This window comes from Elephas maximus, chromosome 4 (genome assembly GCF_024166365.1).
Source record: "Elephas maximus indicus isolate mEleMax1 chromosome 4, mEleMax1 primary haplotype, whole genome shotgun sequence".
Lineage (NCBI taxonomy): Eukaryota > Metazoa > Chordata > Mammalia > Proboscidea > Elephantidae > Elephas > Elephas maximus.
In genome coordinates, this window is record NC_064822.1 from 141,980,082 (window position 1) to 141,996,951 (window position 16,870).

The 16,870-nt window shown below is 38.9% G+C and overlaps 1 protein-coding gene across 2 annotated transcripts in view; it reads right to left on the minus strand.

Annotated features, from left to right (window-relative positions):
• Positions 1-16,870, minus strand: part of PAWR (pro-apoptotic WT1 regulator) — a 148,091-nt gene that overhangs the window by 42,810 nt on the left and 88,411 nt on the right. For both annotated transcript variants that reach the window (XM_049885174.1, XM_049885176.1), the window contains one exon: positions 6,673-6,804. In XM_049885174.1, coding sequence (XP_049741131.1) covers positions 6,673-6,804 — 132 coding nt within the window. The remainder of the gene's footprint in view (positions 1-6,672; positions 6,805-16,870) is intronic.

The following is a 16,870-nucleotide window of genomic DNA, read 5'->3' on the forward strand; positions in this document are numbered from 1 at the left end:
GGCATAGGTAGAGCCACTAGTCCTCAGGCCCCCAATGTGGTAGGTGAGGATCCTGTTTAACAGGCAGAGCGGTATCAAGTGTCACAAACCTGCCACTCGACCATATACGTGATACAGTTGAAGTGAGGCTTCAGGTATTTACCCTGTTGTACTGTGCTAATGAGAGCCTAGGCTATGGAAATGGGCCCACACAGATCTATGCACGCGTGAAAGGCATTCAAAGTCCATGGACCCCTTATGCCTGTGCCTAGGCAAAGAAGCTGAGTTCCCAGCTTATGGAAGCTGGCAGATTATTTTTTGCTGTTTGTTAATTTGTTCTATTTCCAAGGCCAGGAGAATGGCTCAGGGCACATGACAGGTCCTACTTCCAGCCCAGGGGACGTGGCAATCTCTGAAGTCGGCCCAGGACCCGGTGCAAAGTGGGGAGGCAGCAGGTAAGCGGGAGAGAGGTTTCTCCCAAAGGGATGTTTTTTGATTCACGTGGTAGGTTAGACACATGTACTTACGCTTTGCCAATTGAGTGCTGCTTTTCACTGGTTCTGGAGGCTTGAGTAGACTGTCTGCCACTTTTTCTCTCCTGATGTAGAAAACACATCTCGAGCACCACTGCTTACCTCACCCCTTCTGCCAGCCAACCCAGCCTGCAGGGTGCCGGTTCCCACCAGCTTAGGTCTGGCAGCTCTTTGCGGATTCTCTCCCTCTCTCATCTCTCCCCCTGCCATCTCTCCCTCCCCCTGCTGCTCAGTCCAATTCCTTAACTTTGCCTTTGATATTCAGGGCTCCTGGATTGTCATTTATAATCAATTTACTTGTTTTTTGGGGTCTTTGTTTTAAGAGGGAGCACAATAAGTGACTACTTTACCGTCTTGGTCCCATCTCCTCAGGACATAAAATCCTGAAGGGGTTCCCAATGGCCACATTTGGAACAATTCGTGTATCAAAATTAGTAAGCATGGCATGGAGGCAGAATTAAAAAAAAATCCAAACCCACTGCCGTTGAGCTGATTCTGACTCATGGTGACACCATGTGTACAGAGCAGAAAAACCATAGGGTTTTCATGGCTGTGACCTTTAGAAAGCAGATTGACAGGGCTTTCTTCCAAAGCACCTTTGGGTAGGTTTGAAGTGTCAACCTTTCAGTTAATAGTTTGTGCCATCCAGGAACTCTGGGGGCAAAATAATGACACTTAAAGAACATATTCGGTTACATGGCAAAGAATTCAGGCTGGCTAACAAATGGACCTTAAAATGGGGAGATTATTCTAGATTATCTGTTGGGCTGAACGTAATCACAAGGGTCTTTAAAAGCAAGAGAGAGAGAGGGGGGCAGAAGAAGAGGGCTCGAAGGAGATATGGCCATGGAAGAAAAATTGGAATGATGCAAGGTAGGACTCAACCTGCCATTGCTGGCTTTAAGGAAGGAAAAGAGGGACATTGGTCAAGGAATACAAGCAGTGTCAAGGAGACGGAAAGGGCAAGGAAATGGATCTCTCCTAGAGTCTATAAGAAGAAATACAGTTTCGATTTTAGCCCAGTAAGGCCTGTGTTGGACTTCTACCCTACAGAACTGCAACATAAATTGTTTGTGGTAATTTTTACAGCACCAATAGAAAACTAAGATGTTAACAAGGTATATGTATATCCCATTGGATAAAATAGGAACTAGTAAGCCAAGATGGATGGATGGATGGATGGATGATAAAGACCACCAGGGAGGGAAGAGAGGAAGAAAGTTTATTTGGTGGGGACTGAGACAGCTACACGGTTCAAAGTACTTACCCGTAACTTATTAAGAAGGGGGAAAAGCGTAATTTTACAGTGTTGAAGCCTGGCAAATAGCACCTTAATCACATGACCAAAATGATTATCACAAGCAATGGGACAAATTAAAAGCAAGCACCACCTGACAAGATGCACTGAGAAGAATACTACATCAATTTTGTGATATTCCTGACAAAGACACATAATATGAATCTAATAATAAGTAATCATTAAAACCCACTGCCGTCGAGTCGATTCTGACTCACAGCGACCCTATAGGACAGAGTAGAACTGCCCTGTGGAGTTTCCAAGGAGCGCCTGGAGGATTTGAACTGCTGACCTCTTGGTTAACAGTTTGTAGCACTTAACCACTGTGCCACCAGAGTTTCCAGGAATCATTAGGTAACCCAAATTTGGGGAAGTATCATGAAATAGTTGACCTATAATCTTTATAAGTATTAAGATTAAGTCGAGGAAAGACTATGGAAGTGTTCCAGACTGAAAAGTCATGGCAATTAAATATAATATCTGATTTAGAATTACTGCTATAAATGAGGAAATAAGATAGTTCACAAAACTTGAATGAGATCTGAATATTAGGTGGTAGTAATGTACTGTCTTAGTTATCTAGTGCTGCTATAAAAGAAATACCACAAGTGAATGGCTTCAACAAACAGAACAAACCTCAGCCTCTTCTAACCTGAGACCAGATGATCTAGATGGTGCCTAGCTACCACTACTGACTGCTCTGACCAGGAATATAACAATAGAATGGGGGGAAAATGTAGAACAAAACTCAAATTCCTAAAAAAGGCCAGACCTACTGGACCAATTGAGACTAGAGGAAGCCCCAAGACTATCACCCTAAGATAACCTTTGAACTTGGCATTAAAGCTATTTCTGCAGGTCACCTAACAGCCAAATAACAGATTGGCTTATAAAATAAACAATATCACCCATGAGTTATCTGCTCCCTTAAACAGTTAAACTATATGAGACCAAAAGGCAACATTTACCCAAAAGCAAAGATGAAATGCCACGGAGGGAAAGGGAAGCTAGATCAATAGAAACACAACAAACAGAACGGAAACAATGAGAACGCTGACACATAAAAATTGTAATGAATGGCATGGAACAATTTGTATAAAAGCTGTTAAAGAGGAACCTAATTTGCTGTGTATACTTTCACCAAAACACAATAGAACACTAATCAAAAAGAAAAAAAAGATTACAGCCTTGGAAACTCTGTGACAGTTCTACTCTGTCCTATAGGGTCACTATGAGTGGGAATCAACTTGACAGCAATGGGTATAAACAATTATCTATCCTGTATAAGTAATAATTTAAACAAAAAGTTGCCCTTAAGCAGATTCTAACTCATAGCGACCCCATGTGTGTCAAAGCAGAACTGTACTCCATAGGTTTTCAATGGCTAATTTTTCAGAAGTAGGCTGCCAGGCCTTTCTTTCAAGGCACCTATTGGTGGACTTGAAGCTCCAGCCTTTTGGTTAACAGTCAAGTGCATTAACCATTTGCACCACCAGGGATTCCAATGAGTAATAACAAAAAAACCTGCTGCTGTCAGGTCTATTCCAACTGATAGCGAACCTGTAGAACAGAGCAGAACTGCATCATAGAGTTTCCAAGGATGTAAATCTTTATGGAAGCAGACTGCCACATCTTTCTCCTGCTCAATGAGTAACAGGGAATGTAAATTTAGGTAGTAACTCAAAGAGAGGTCGCTATGCAGACAGAGCAGCTGCTGTTCCCACTCCAACTTCAATGAGACAATTTCAGGCCATGGAAAAGTCTGAGCCTCATTCTTATCCTAAGCAAAGAGCCTGGAAAAACAGACATTTGGAGCCAAGATCCCCAGTGAGTCACATCTCCAATACTAGTAAAACAAACAAAAATGGGGAGAAATGAAAAGTGGACCTTGGCAGAGATTAGAAAAACTATAGGAAGAAGGCAAACTGGATGAGGCAAAAAGCTCTTCAGTGAGCCCAGATAAACTGAGACTTTGCGTATTTGTGGATATATTTACAAATACCCTATGAGCTCTAACACTTCACTCCCCAGCTGTGAGTGGTGGAGCCTTCATTCTACAGAAGGAAATCAGGCCTCCTTCTAAAAGCCAAGCTACATAATGATACTTAAGTATAACACCTTGAGTATGCCAGAGTGAATGTCAAGGCCAAGAACTAAACCACGGCTACCTGAAGTCAAAGCCTATGTTGTTCATCAAAATGCTATCTTGTGAGGCAGGGCCAAGGTAGCGCAGTAGTCAGGCGCTTCTGGTGAACCCTCTTAAAACAAAGATCAGAAAAAACAAGTGAAATGATTGCATTTATGACAAGCCAGAAGCTCTGAACATCAAAGGCAAAGTCAGAAAGTGGACTGAGTGGCAGGCGAAGCACAGAGACGTGTTGCCAGGCCTGAATCACCGGGAACCCTCAGGCACCATTCCCAGGAGCGACGGAGGGGGCAGGATGGCGGTAGCGTTCAGCCACAGTTTCCTCAAGGAGAAACAGCCAGCCACACAGCCTACTCACACTTCCAGAACCAGAGAAGAACGGCGCTCTCAGCAAAAGCTAAGTACTTGCGTATATTTTACCACGCTCCCAGCCCTCAAGTCGGCTGCAGTGGCTGTCGATTTCCCTGGGCCTGAGATAGGTCCTGTTGCACACCCTGAGCCATTCTTTCAGCCTTGGAGAAGGAATAAATTCACAATTGGGGAAAAGATAATCTGCCAGCTCTACTAACCTGGGGGGCTCAGGACAGAAGTGGCTCCTGTCCAGGAATAAACGGTCCATGGACTTTGAATACCTTTCCCCTCTGCATGAACCTGTGTGGGGCCTATTTTGGGAGAATAGACCCTTGTTGGCACACTGCAACCATTTCAGCTGTGCAGTGCAGAGGTGGGTGTTTGATGTTTAACACAGCTTTGCTTATTAAACAGGGTCCTCACCTACCCATATTAGGGGCATAAGGACTGGTGGCTCCACTCAGGTCACCCAGCCACCCGCAACAGTGGTCCAAGGATAACTGGTACCTCTTAGTACTTACAACCAAAAGCACTGGGTGCCCAAGGTCCATCTGCAGAACCCACCCACCTGTGTGCTCTAGGGAACAGGGACGCACTTTCCTCACAGACTCGGGATGGTTGTCAGCCCCCTGCCTTGTTCAGAGTGTGGCCCCCTGCTGCAGCCAGATACGGGTACCTATACCAGTCGCCCCTGCCCCTCTAAGACTGTAGGACAGAGCCTGTACCATGCACTTAATGACCAACTACCTGGACACTTGAGCTGAATCCATACAAGAAAAGCAAATGGACTCCTAGGCTCACATACCTGGTAACAGCTCTAGCCATCTGGTGACAGGACGTTAGAGCTTCAAAGGTGAAAGTAATCAAGCTAGCTCACTCAAGAAACCTATTTGGACGTATCAAAACAAAACGAAGCAAGAAGCCAGGATACAGTAAACAAACAAAATAAACTAACAGAATAACTTATAGATGGCACAGAGACAACAGTCAATATTAAATCACATAAAGAAGCAGACCGTGATGGCTTCAAAATGCCCAGTTGTCTCCATCCCAACAAATTAAGCATGTATCTTGTGGGAAGTCTTCACTGGAATCAGCCCCCAGATTTAACTTCAGTTTTGTTAGAAAAATGCCAAAGATAATGTAGAATATGGACAGTCACAGATACGTTGCGAGAGCACTGCTTGTTAGCTTACACTATATAGTAATTTTCCTGAAACTACAGTAATTAATGTCTATAAAAACAAAAACCAAACCCATGCCAATCAAGTCAATTCATACTCATAGCAACCCTACAGGACAGAGTAGAACTGTTCCACAGGGCTTCCAAGGCTAACATTTTTACAGAATCAGGCCACCACGTCTTTCTCCTATGGAGCAGCAGGTGGGTTCGAACTGCCGACCTTCCGGTTAGCAACCAAGTGCTTAATCACTGTACCACCCGGGCTCCTCTAATCATCTATAGTACCAGTATTTTGGGTGGGAGAGAACAGCTGAACCTACATCATTCTATGAATCTTCTTGTTGATATATCTGCCTCAAAGAACAGAGTGTAAGGAAGTTTTACATCCCCATTTTCTGGGCAGCTGGAAATATTTTACCTGTCTGCCAAATGCCTTCACTACTTTGCAAATCAATAGACAGGTTTATATTTCATCATTTTTCATCAAGAAAATGGGGACAAGGATGTACTGCTCTGAAACTCCTTATAAAGTAATAGCATAATAAAAGGTACTTACAAAGTCAGCACTGGAACTCTGAAAAGACAATACAGTTTGTGGATATCTAAAAATATCACCAAAATGACTTAAGGTAAGATTAGATCGACATCATTCCCAAATTACAGTTTATATGAAATGATTCTGTAAAGTGATTTGCTTTGTACTAAGGCATGCCTGTATCATCGACTCCCAATTATCTATGCCATAAGATCCCAAAGTAACAGCTAATTTGAAACGGAGTTAAAGTTTTTTTTCTTAATTTTATAATTATACAGAAATATAGGTATTTCTGGCAATTCACAATACTACATGTTTTTAATATGTTTAAGCATTTGATGCTGAAGAAACTTGCTATTCAACTCTTTCTTTGCTATCTAACCCTGTCTACTCACTTAAAATTACTAATTCTTACTTTTTTGTCTCGGTTATTTTGACAAGACACAGCATAAACTTGTCTAATCAGTCACAAGTATTAATTGACCAGGTATTAAGGGCCAATTGCTTAAGTCAAAAAACACTTAGAAATGATGAAACTCAGTGGTAAACTCACTAAAAATACTTAAAGTGAGCTGATGCTACCAAAATGAGGCTGGAAAAATTATTATTAAAATGCTTAGCAACTTCTTGGTATTTTTAAATACTCACTTGTAGCAGGTAGGAAGTGCCCGGATCTAACAAGCTTACAGCTTCATTCTGCATAGTGTTCTGCTGTGTAATTGCATCTTCTCTTTTCCTCTCTTTCTGCCCTGCTTCATCATCTTCATATTCATCCAAGCGCTGAAAGAAAGAAGTTTCCATTTTATTTACACATATAATTAATAGAATATTTTGACAGTATGAGAAGAGTAATTGATAGCAGTAAAGAAATATTATTTGAGCACTCAGAAACTAGTTTACACAATAAAGGTGCTCCTTCAAGCAATATGTACAATTAATTTCTATAAATGAAATCATTTTAAATTCACTGGGGAAAATGTCAAAGAAACCCAATTATCTGCTTAAAATCTATACCCTCACATTCATACTTCTGCCAACATATCTTTTCTCTCAGCTTTAATGACCAGTAACAGGGTTTTCTTAAAGGAAGGATTCAGTCGTTCTTCATCATTCATTCACCAAGTAAACTGATTGCGTCTGCCTTTAAAAAGGCACTTGGTGGAGGGTAACAAAAGATACACTACAGACACAGTACTTATAAAGCCTATTAGGGAAGACTGGAAACCCTGGTGGCAATAGTGGCTAAGCGCTACAGCTGCTAACCAACAGGTCGGCAGTTCGAATCCGCCAGGCGCTCCTTAGAAACTCTATGGGGCAGTTCTAATGTGTCCTACAGGGTTGTTATGAGTCGGAATCGACTCGACGGCAGTGGGTTTGGTTGCTTTATTTGAAAGATTAAGACATGTATAATGAAGCATTGGTGGTTCAATGGCAGAATTCTTGCCTTCCATGGAGGAGACCCAGGTTCAATTCCCTGCCAGTGCACCTCAAGCACAGCCACCACCTGTCTGCCAGTGGAGCCTTGTGTGTTGCTATGATGCTGACCAGGCTTCAGCAGAGCTTCCAGACTAAGACAGACTAGGAAGAAAGGCCTGGTGATTTACTTCTAAAAAACGAGCCAATAAAAGCCCAATGGATCATAATGGCCTTATCTATTGTGCATGGGGTCACCAGGAGTCATGAGTCAACTCAACAGCAGCAAACAATATCAACGAGCTATTTATACAGATAACTTAGTGATAAAGGCCATTTTCTAACTTGGTAGTTCCTAAGATAGGAAGAAGAGGTTGTAATTTAAAGGACAGGTTTAATTTGAACTTGTAGAAATAGAGAAATAAGAATTTCAGATGGCAGAAACAGCAAGTGGAAAAGCTTACAGAAGGTGTTGTTGAAAAGCTCAATCAACACCAGCAATTGTCTATCTGCACTTTTCACATGGCAAGAAAAAAAGAAAAAAAAACTCTATCCAGGAAACATTTTAGGATGGGTTATCTGTTCCTCGCAGTTCAACACATTCCTAACTAATGCGTTGCCCTAGATGTAGGGATTCAAAATGATTCTTCCCAGTTCAGCCATGGCCAACAAAGAAATACCAGTACGTCCCAAATTTTTATAATCTGGGTGATTTACAATGATAACTAGAATGGGAAAAATTACAGGTTGAAGCCCGGGAATGGGAGATTTGGAAGAGGCGTAGTGTGCCCTTTCAGGAGCCTGATGTATGAGATTGGATTACTGGCAGGGTTGTGGAGAGCAACACACACGCAAAGTGGCCTGGCTTTGAGCAGGGCACCGCTGTTTCCAACTCTGCTCTAAATTCGACAGCCAACAGATTTGGTTACTATGCAATGCATACACTGCCCTGATTTTCTAAGAGGAGGATCAGGTTTCCAGCAGGGCTTCAGCCTATAATTTTTCTGTAATTTTTACTATCCTGTAAAATTAAAACATCATTTTGTCATTTTGGTTCACTCAGATTTTTTAAAAATTAGAGTCAGTTCCGGTGCTGCTTCCTCAACCATGACTAAACCAGGAAGAACTGATTCGAAGCCCTGCCTAAGGCGTTTTCTGAGGGATAAATGAAATAGTGTTTCTGTAGGCACTCTGTAAACACTAAGACAATGACCAAAACACAGTATGGCAGGAAAGGAAAGAGGGCTTACATAAATTGTGCATAGAGAAAAGAAAGACCAAAGTCACTGTGTAAATCAGGAAGGGTCACTGGAGTGTCCAGAAATTTAAAGACACAAGGCCACAATTAGGGAAAACGAAGAAAGCAAAGCATCCAACTCAGACAGATGATTAGGATGGTGTACAGAAGAAGGCTGGGAAGAGAATGGAAGGGAAAAATTAAAGGAACAAGCAGGCTGAGATTCCAGGGCATGTTCAGGCTCCTCTATTGTACTGCAACCAACTGCATGCACAGGTGTCACCTGGCCCTCGTTATATGACTCCACTGGAACTGGAGCTTAGGAAATGGATACAAGAAAAATGATGATACTGTCACTACTGCTTTTGTTATAATTAATTGTCCTTGACTCTGACTCAGGAGTCTAGTGTCTTCTACCAGAATCCATGACAAAAACAGCAAACATGTTAGCCTGCAAGCAGGGTAAGATCTCAGATGCTTCACAGTTCTTGAAAAAGGTGGAAACTGAAAAGCCATATGCTCTGATCACAACTGATCGCAAAGGAACATAAAAAGTAAATAGTCTGGGAAGTTTGGACTTCTCATTACACAGCATGGAATAGTGGTGCAGTGCTACAACTCCTTGCAATATTAGTACAACGTAATCAAATCTGTGTTTGGAAAAAGAACCTGGATATAGCAATGTAAAGGTTAACAGGGACAGGGAACAAAAGTGGAGAGACTAGTTAAATGACATAATAGGCAATTTGACTCTGTGAAAAACAACATATCCCAGCATCAATAAAATAAATGTAGTAAGTAGTAACAGTAATCAGAAATTAGTCCTGATTAGAAAAAATCTATTTCTCCTAGGACTTGTTTAAAACTTTCTCAAACCAGTAGAGACTATCATGTTTAACAGCAAAACATCAAGTAATTTCAAAGTGAAATCAGACTCAAGACACTGATGCCCACTATCACCATAAGAGTTAACATCATTTTGGAAGAACTGGCTGATACAATTAGGTAAGAAGAATATTTCATCATTAGAAGGGAGGCAAAATTACCATCATTTCAAATGATACGATCTTATCAAGAAAATAACCTAAAATATTTTAGAATCGTGAGAGTTACTTAAGGTGGTTGTTTTAATAAGGTAAAAAGAAATAGCTTCCTCAAGTAACAGTAGTACCAGTTACAAAATATGTTAAAAATAAACTAAAAAGCAAGCAGACAGTATCTGTGTGAACGAAACGGTAAATTTCTACCAAGTGCTGTAAGTTAAAACCTATACTTAAATTGAGAAAAACCTACTACTGTGAAGCTGTCAGTAATATGTAAATCAATGTATAAATTGAATAAAATTTTAATCAAAGAAATTTTTTTATTGAACTTTAGATGAAGGTTTACAGAACAAACTAGTTTCTTATCACACAGTACACACATCATTGTATGACACTGGTTAGCAACCCTACGACATGTCAACACTCTTCCTTCTCAACCCTGAGTTCCCTATTACCAGGTGTCCTGTTCCCTCCTATCTTCCAGTCCCTGCCCCAGGGCTGGTATGTCCCTTTAGTCTTGTTCTGTTCCATGGGACTGTAATCAAATTCTTAATGGAATTAATCTGGAAAGTAGGGGGGTGGATCATCTACGAGGATAAACACTGAAACAGTCACAAAAACTGATCAAAAAAAGGTATGACAGAACACTAACTCTAGGTAACATTAAAATATATAAAACCACAATAATGGATACTGTAAGAAAGCAGCCTGAGTACAGAAAGGAAAATGAAATAGTATTTTCAAAAAGCCCTTTAAATCATGGAATTCTCCAATAAATAATATTGAGACAAGAGGTCAACCATTTAATGGAGGGTAAGGGCTGAGAAGCAAGGGGGTAATATCCAAAAACAATAAGGAGTGGTCTTATCTCTAGTTTTCTACTCTGCGAAAGTAATCATTCCTCATTCTCCAGTGCAAAAATCTCTGATGACAGGATCCAATGTCAGTAGCTTAAAGCTGGAATTCTTAGGTCACAGAGTAGTGCAGATGGAAGGTAAAAGTTGAGATAGGTAGCAGTGAACTCCCAGAACACTGGGATGTTACTTTATTTTTATATTCATTTTTGAGTCCTAGTCTCTCACAACTAACCTCCATCCTCCCATTCTCTCGATAAATGTAGATCACCTTAAAAGCACAGTTTTAACAAAAACTCAGTGAATGTTTGATAAACGAATGGATGAGTTACCAAGGTGAGGCAAATCAGGAAGATGGACCATGGCACCTCAAACTGAAATTCTGAACACTCTTTGCCACGGCAACACTGTTACCCACTGACCTGAGACCCTATTCATCATACATACTATCCCTCTGTTGAGTGTGTCTTACATCCTCAGTAGCTTTTAGAACAGGGATTAGCTAATCAATCACAACTTTCCTCCAAAGTTCTGCTAGCAACCAGTACAGTTGTTTTAGCCACAAGCATCCTACAAATTCCTTAAGCTATCTTATATAACTGGGATAGATACAACTGGAGGAAAAATTTGGTGGAAATGGTGAGAAACAACAGAAGGATGAAGGAAAAAGAATTGAGTTAATGAATAAAGGGGGTAAAGACATTTTCTACTTCTATTCCTTGCAATGATGAATAATTCTGTAAATACACAATTGATACCTTTGGGAGGGGCGCGATAAGTACTAGCAAAAGAATGTGAATGAGAACAAAAAAAGTTTTTTTAAGTTTCCTTCTATAGATTATAAGCTTTTTACCTGGAAGGAAGGAAGAAAATACTGATTTTATATATATACCTTCATCAGTGATGAGGGAAAGAATCCTCTTCCCAATGCTCATTTGTGGATAAATACACAAAAGTTACTTTTACATGAGTTAGTGAGGAAGTTACATGAGACTTGGATTAACAATTATTTGAAATTCAAACAAAAAAGTATGATTTTACGGAACAGCATCTCTTAAACTGAGATAATAACGAGCATTATTGACTCTCCTCAAGCTCTTTGCCTTTTCCTAAGCTGCTATTTTATAAGTTGCACTTTAGAGAGCCAACATTTTAGTAAAAACTCTGAGCAAGAAATATATATGAGTATCATTGCTAGTAACAAACTACTAATGTTGAAAGAAAAAAAAAAGCTATAGGCTGCAGACTTGAAAAAGAGAAGTAACCAAATAAGAAAGGAATTTAGGTTAGTTTATTTTTAAGTCCTTAGAGTATGGACTCAAAAAACTATAAATCAAAGGAATAGAAAATACAGAAATAGACTAAATTACATGGACAAATTGAGTCTACAATAAAAATGGTATCTCACACCAGCAGGAAAAGATGAACTTTTTAATATGTGGTTTGGGGATAACTGGATAACTATATTGAAAAAGATAAAACTGGACTCATTCCACACACCAGGATAAATTCCAATGCATCAATGATTTAAAGGTAAAAATCAAAATGATACCTCCTCCCCCCCCCCCCAAAAAAAAAAACTGCTGTTAAGTTGATTCCAACTCATAGCAACCCTATAGGACAGAGGAAAACTGCCCCACAGGGTTTCCAAGGCTGTAATCTTTACAGAATCAGACTGCCACATCTCTCTCCCTCAGAGTGCCTGGGGGTTTCAAAAAACACTGACCTTTTGGTTAGTAGCTGAGCGCCTTAACCAACGCACCACCAGGGCCCTTAAACTTATAACAAGTACTAGAAAAAAAAAAAACAGGTGAATTCCTCTAGGGTCTGGAAATGAAAAAAACCTTCCAAATTATGACTCGAAATTTAGAAGTAAAAAGAAAAAATATATATTTGATTACATAAAAATAAATACTTTGCATAGTACAAAACACCGTAAGCTTTCTACATTCTAGTTTTGTGAGTAGCATCTGGGATCTTAAAAGCCTGTGAGCAGCCATCTAAGATACTCTACTGGTCTCATCCCTTCGGGAGCAAGGAACAATGAAGAAAACTAAAGATACAAGGGAAAGATTAGTCCAAAGGACCAATGGACCACAACTACCACAGCCTCCACCAGGCTGAGTCCAATATAACTAGGTGGTGCCTGGCTACCACCACAGACAGCTCTGACAGGGATTATAATCCAGGGTCCCGGACAGAGCTGGAGAAAAATGTAGAACAAAATTCTCACACACAAAAAAAGACCAGACTTACTGGCCTGACATAGACTGGAGAAACCCCGAGAGTATGGCCCCCAGACACCCTTTCAGCTCAGTAGTGAAGTCACTCCTGAGGTTCACCCTTCAGTCAAAGATTAGACAGGCCCATGAAACAAAATGAGACTAAATGGGCACACCAGCTCAGGGCGCAAGGATGAGAAGGCAGGAGGGGACAGGAAAGCTGGTAATAGGGAACCCAAGGTCGAGAAGGGAGAGTGTTGACATGTCGTGGGGGTTGTTAACCAATGTCATAAAACAATATGTGTACTAACTGTTTAATGAGAAGCTAGTTTGTTCTGTAAACCTCCATCTAAAGTTCAATTAAAAAAAAACAAAAAACCATAAACAGCTTAACATCCAGAATTTACAAAGAACCGCTAAAAAGTAGAGAAAAAAAAAAACCTAAAGAAACTTACAGAAAAACGAACTAGGTAAGACAGTTCTCAGAAGAAACATACATGACTCTTAACAGTTGCTATTTAATCAATTAAGACTCATGACGACCTCATGCACTTCAGAATAGAACTGTACTGCATAAGGTTTTCAGTGGCTGATTTTTCAGAAGTAGACTGCCATGCCTTTCTTCCAAGGTACCTCTGGGTAGACTTGAACCTCCAGTCTTTTGGTTAACAGCTAAGTGTGTTAACCATCTGCGCCACCCATAGACTTTTAACCATATTAAAAGATGCTCAACCTACACAGATGTTGTTGTTAAGTGCCATCGAATTGAGTCCGACTCACAGTGACCTCATGTGACAGAGTTAAACTGCCCCATAGGGTCTTCCAAGCTGTAATCTTTACGGAAGCAGATTGCCAGGTCTTTCCCCCATGGAGCTGCTGGATGCGTTCGAACCACCAAACTTTTAGTTAGAAGCAAAGTGCTTAACCATTGTGCTACCAAGGCTGTCAACCATATGAAAAGATGTGAAAACTACACTGAAATACTTTTTCTTACCTATTATACTGGCAAAAATCACAAAAGTATGATAATCCTATTTTGGGAAAACAGGTGCTAGAGGAAATGCAAAATGGTACAACCCTATGGAAAGGCATTTGGCAATATCTACCAAACTGACATATTCATTTCCCCCCAAACTTCCATCTTAAAAAGCTAGAAAATGAAGAGAAAATTAAACCCTAAGTAAACAGAAAGAGAAAAACAAAGAGTGAGAAATCAATGAAAACAAAAAACAGAAAAATAGGGGTGACAAATTAACAAAATCAAAACTGGGTTCTCTGACATGATCAATGAAATTACAAAACTTCTACCTGGTCTGATCAGAAAGAAAAAAACGAAAGACAAAAAATTACTGTCATGTGTGAAAGTGGAAATATCACTAGAAACTCTACCAAGATCAAAAGGATAGTTAGGAAATATTATGAAAAACGTTGTGCCAATAAATTTGACAACTTTGATGAAATGGACAAATTCTTTGAAAGAAAAAACAAAACTCACTGAGGCATAGATAACCTGAATAGCCTTATATTTAGTAAAGAAATTAAATTTGTTTAAAAGCCTTCCTACAAAGAAAACTTCAGATCAGATTGTTTGACTGGTAAATTCTACTAAACATTTAAAGAAGAAATATCATCTGTATATAAATTCTTCCAGAAGAAAGAATCAATTTTCAACTTATTCTGATGACAACATTACTCTGATCCCAAAACCAGGCGATGGGATGCATTTAAAATAAATAACAACTACAGACCAATATATCTGGTGAAGATAAACAGAAAAATCTTAACAGCACTTTACCAAAACAAATGCAAAGTATAAAAGAAGGATAAACATGACCAAAGTGAGGTCTATCACAGTAAAGCATGGTTAGATTAACATTCAAACGTCAGTGCCATTCACAATCTTCACAGAATTATGAAGAGAAAAATATATATGATCATCAATATATTAATAAGAAGCATGCCACAATTAAACACACTGTCACGATAAAACCTTCTGGCAAACTTAGTAGGGAATGTTCTCAGTTTGACCAGAAAAGCCCGCATCTAACTAACAGCATATTTAATCATGAAAGAAAGAAAAAAAAATATTCCCCAAAGATCAGGAATAAGGCAAGATTTCTACTTTTATCACTTCTATTCAACATTTGTACTAGCAGTCCAAGTCAGTGCAATAAGGCAAGAATATGACATAAAACGGACATATATTGCAAAGGAAAAAGTAAAATTTCTTTATTCACAGACAACATGATCTTCTGTGTTGAAAATCCTAAGGAATCTACAAAAATTACTAAAAAAAAAAAAATTACTAGAGCTAATAAATGAGTTTAGCAAAGTCGTAAGATATAGCAGGGTCACTATGAGTCAGGAGTGACTCGACAGCAACGAGTTAACAGGTTCAAGATACAAATTATCAGTACAAAACAACAATTATATTTTTATATACTGACAACCAAAAAACTGAAAATTGTAATCTAATAGAAATATTATTTAAAATACTTACAGATAAAATTAACAACAAAAAAGCTGTACCTTTACCCTGAAAACTACAAAATATTTCTAAGAAAAATTTAAAAGACCTAAATAAATGGAAAAATATACTGTGTACGTGGATCAGGCAACTAAATGTTGTTAAGATGACAATTTCTCTTCAAATTGAATTATCAATTCAAGGCAATCCCAATCAAAATCCCAGCTGATTTTTTGGTAGAAAAAAATTCTAAAATCTTAATGGAAATGCAAAGGATCTAAAATAATCTGAAAAAAAAATTCTTGAAAAGAATCCAATTCAAGGATTTATATTCCTTGATTTAAATACTTATCACGAAGCTATAATAATCAAAACAATACGATACTCCATAAAGACAGTCACACAGATCGATAGAACAGTTTGAAGAGTCTAGAAGTAGACCTACACAGGAATGGCCAGTTGGTTTTTATCAAAGGTGTGACGACAATCCCATTAAGAAATGATAATCTTTTCAACAAACTGTGCTATAACAAGTGGGTATCTACAGACTCCCCCACATAGAAAAAAAGTTAACTTCAATCCTTCATGTCCCATCAGTTACAACTCAAAACGGACCCTATCGAAAACATCATGTGCTAAAACTAATACTTCTAGAAAACATAGGGAAAAAAATTGAGTGATACTGATTTAGGTGATTTTTTTTTTTTTTTAAAGAAAAAACAAGACATAAAAGCTTGAATTACAGAAGAAAAATTTGATAAATTAGACTTAAATTATAAACCTTTGCTCTTCAAAAACCCTAAGAAAAAGGCAAGCCACAGACTGAGAAAAAATATCTGCAAACCACATACCTGATAAACAATTTGTACCTAGAATATAAAACAAACTCTTACAATTCAATAATAAGAAAACAAAAAACCCAATAAATGACCAAAACTAGGGAAGACACTGCACCGAAGAAAACATAGATGAGGGCAGTAAGGACACGAAAAAAGTCTCAATATATCATTAGTCATTAAGGATATGCAAATTAAAACTACAACCAGCAGTTACTACACATCTAACCAGGATGAGTATAATTACAGACTGATAATACTAAGTGATGGTGAGGATTTGGAGCAACTGAAAATCTCATACATTTCTAGTTGGAGCTGAAAATGATATGGGAATTCCTCATAAATTTCAACATACACTTAACATATGACACAGAGATTCCATTCCTAGTTATTTACCAAGAGAAATGAAAACATGTTCACCCAAAACTTATATAAAAAATTATATCCTCGCAAAAAAATATCAGCTTTAATAATGATAGCCAAAAATTTGAAACCCAAATGTCCATCAACTAGTGAACTGATAAACAAATCATAGTAAGGGAAGCTATTCAGCAAGAAAATGAATAAATCTCAAGAGCATTATGCTAAGTGAAGGACACCAGAACATAAGGACTATAAATAGTTTGATTCCATTTATATACAGAAAGCTAATCAGTCATTGCCAGGTGCTGGGTGCAGGGTTAGGGAGCTGTCTGAAAAGGGGCAGGAAGGATGATGGAAATGTTCCTTATCTTGATTCCCATGGTGGTTTACCAGGCTGTGAGCATTTGTCAA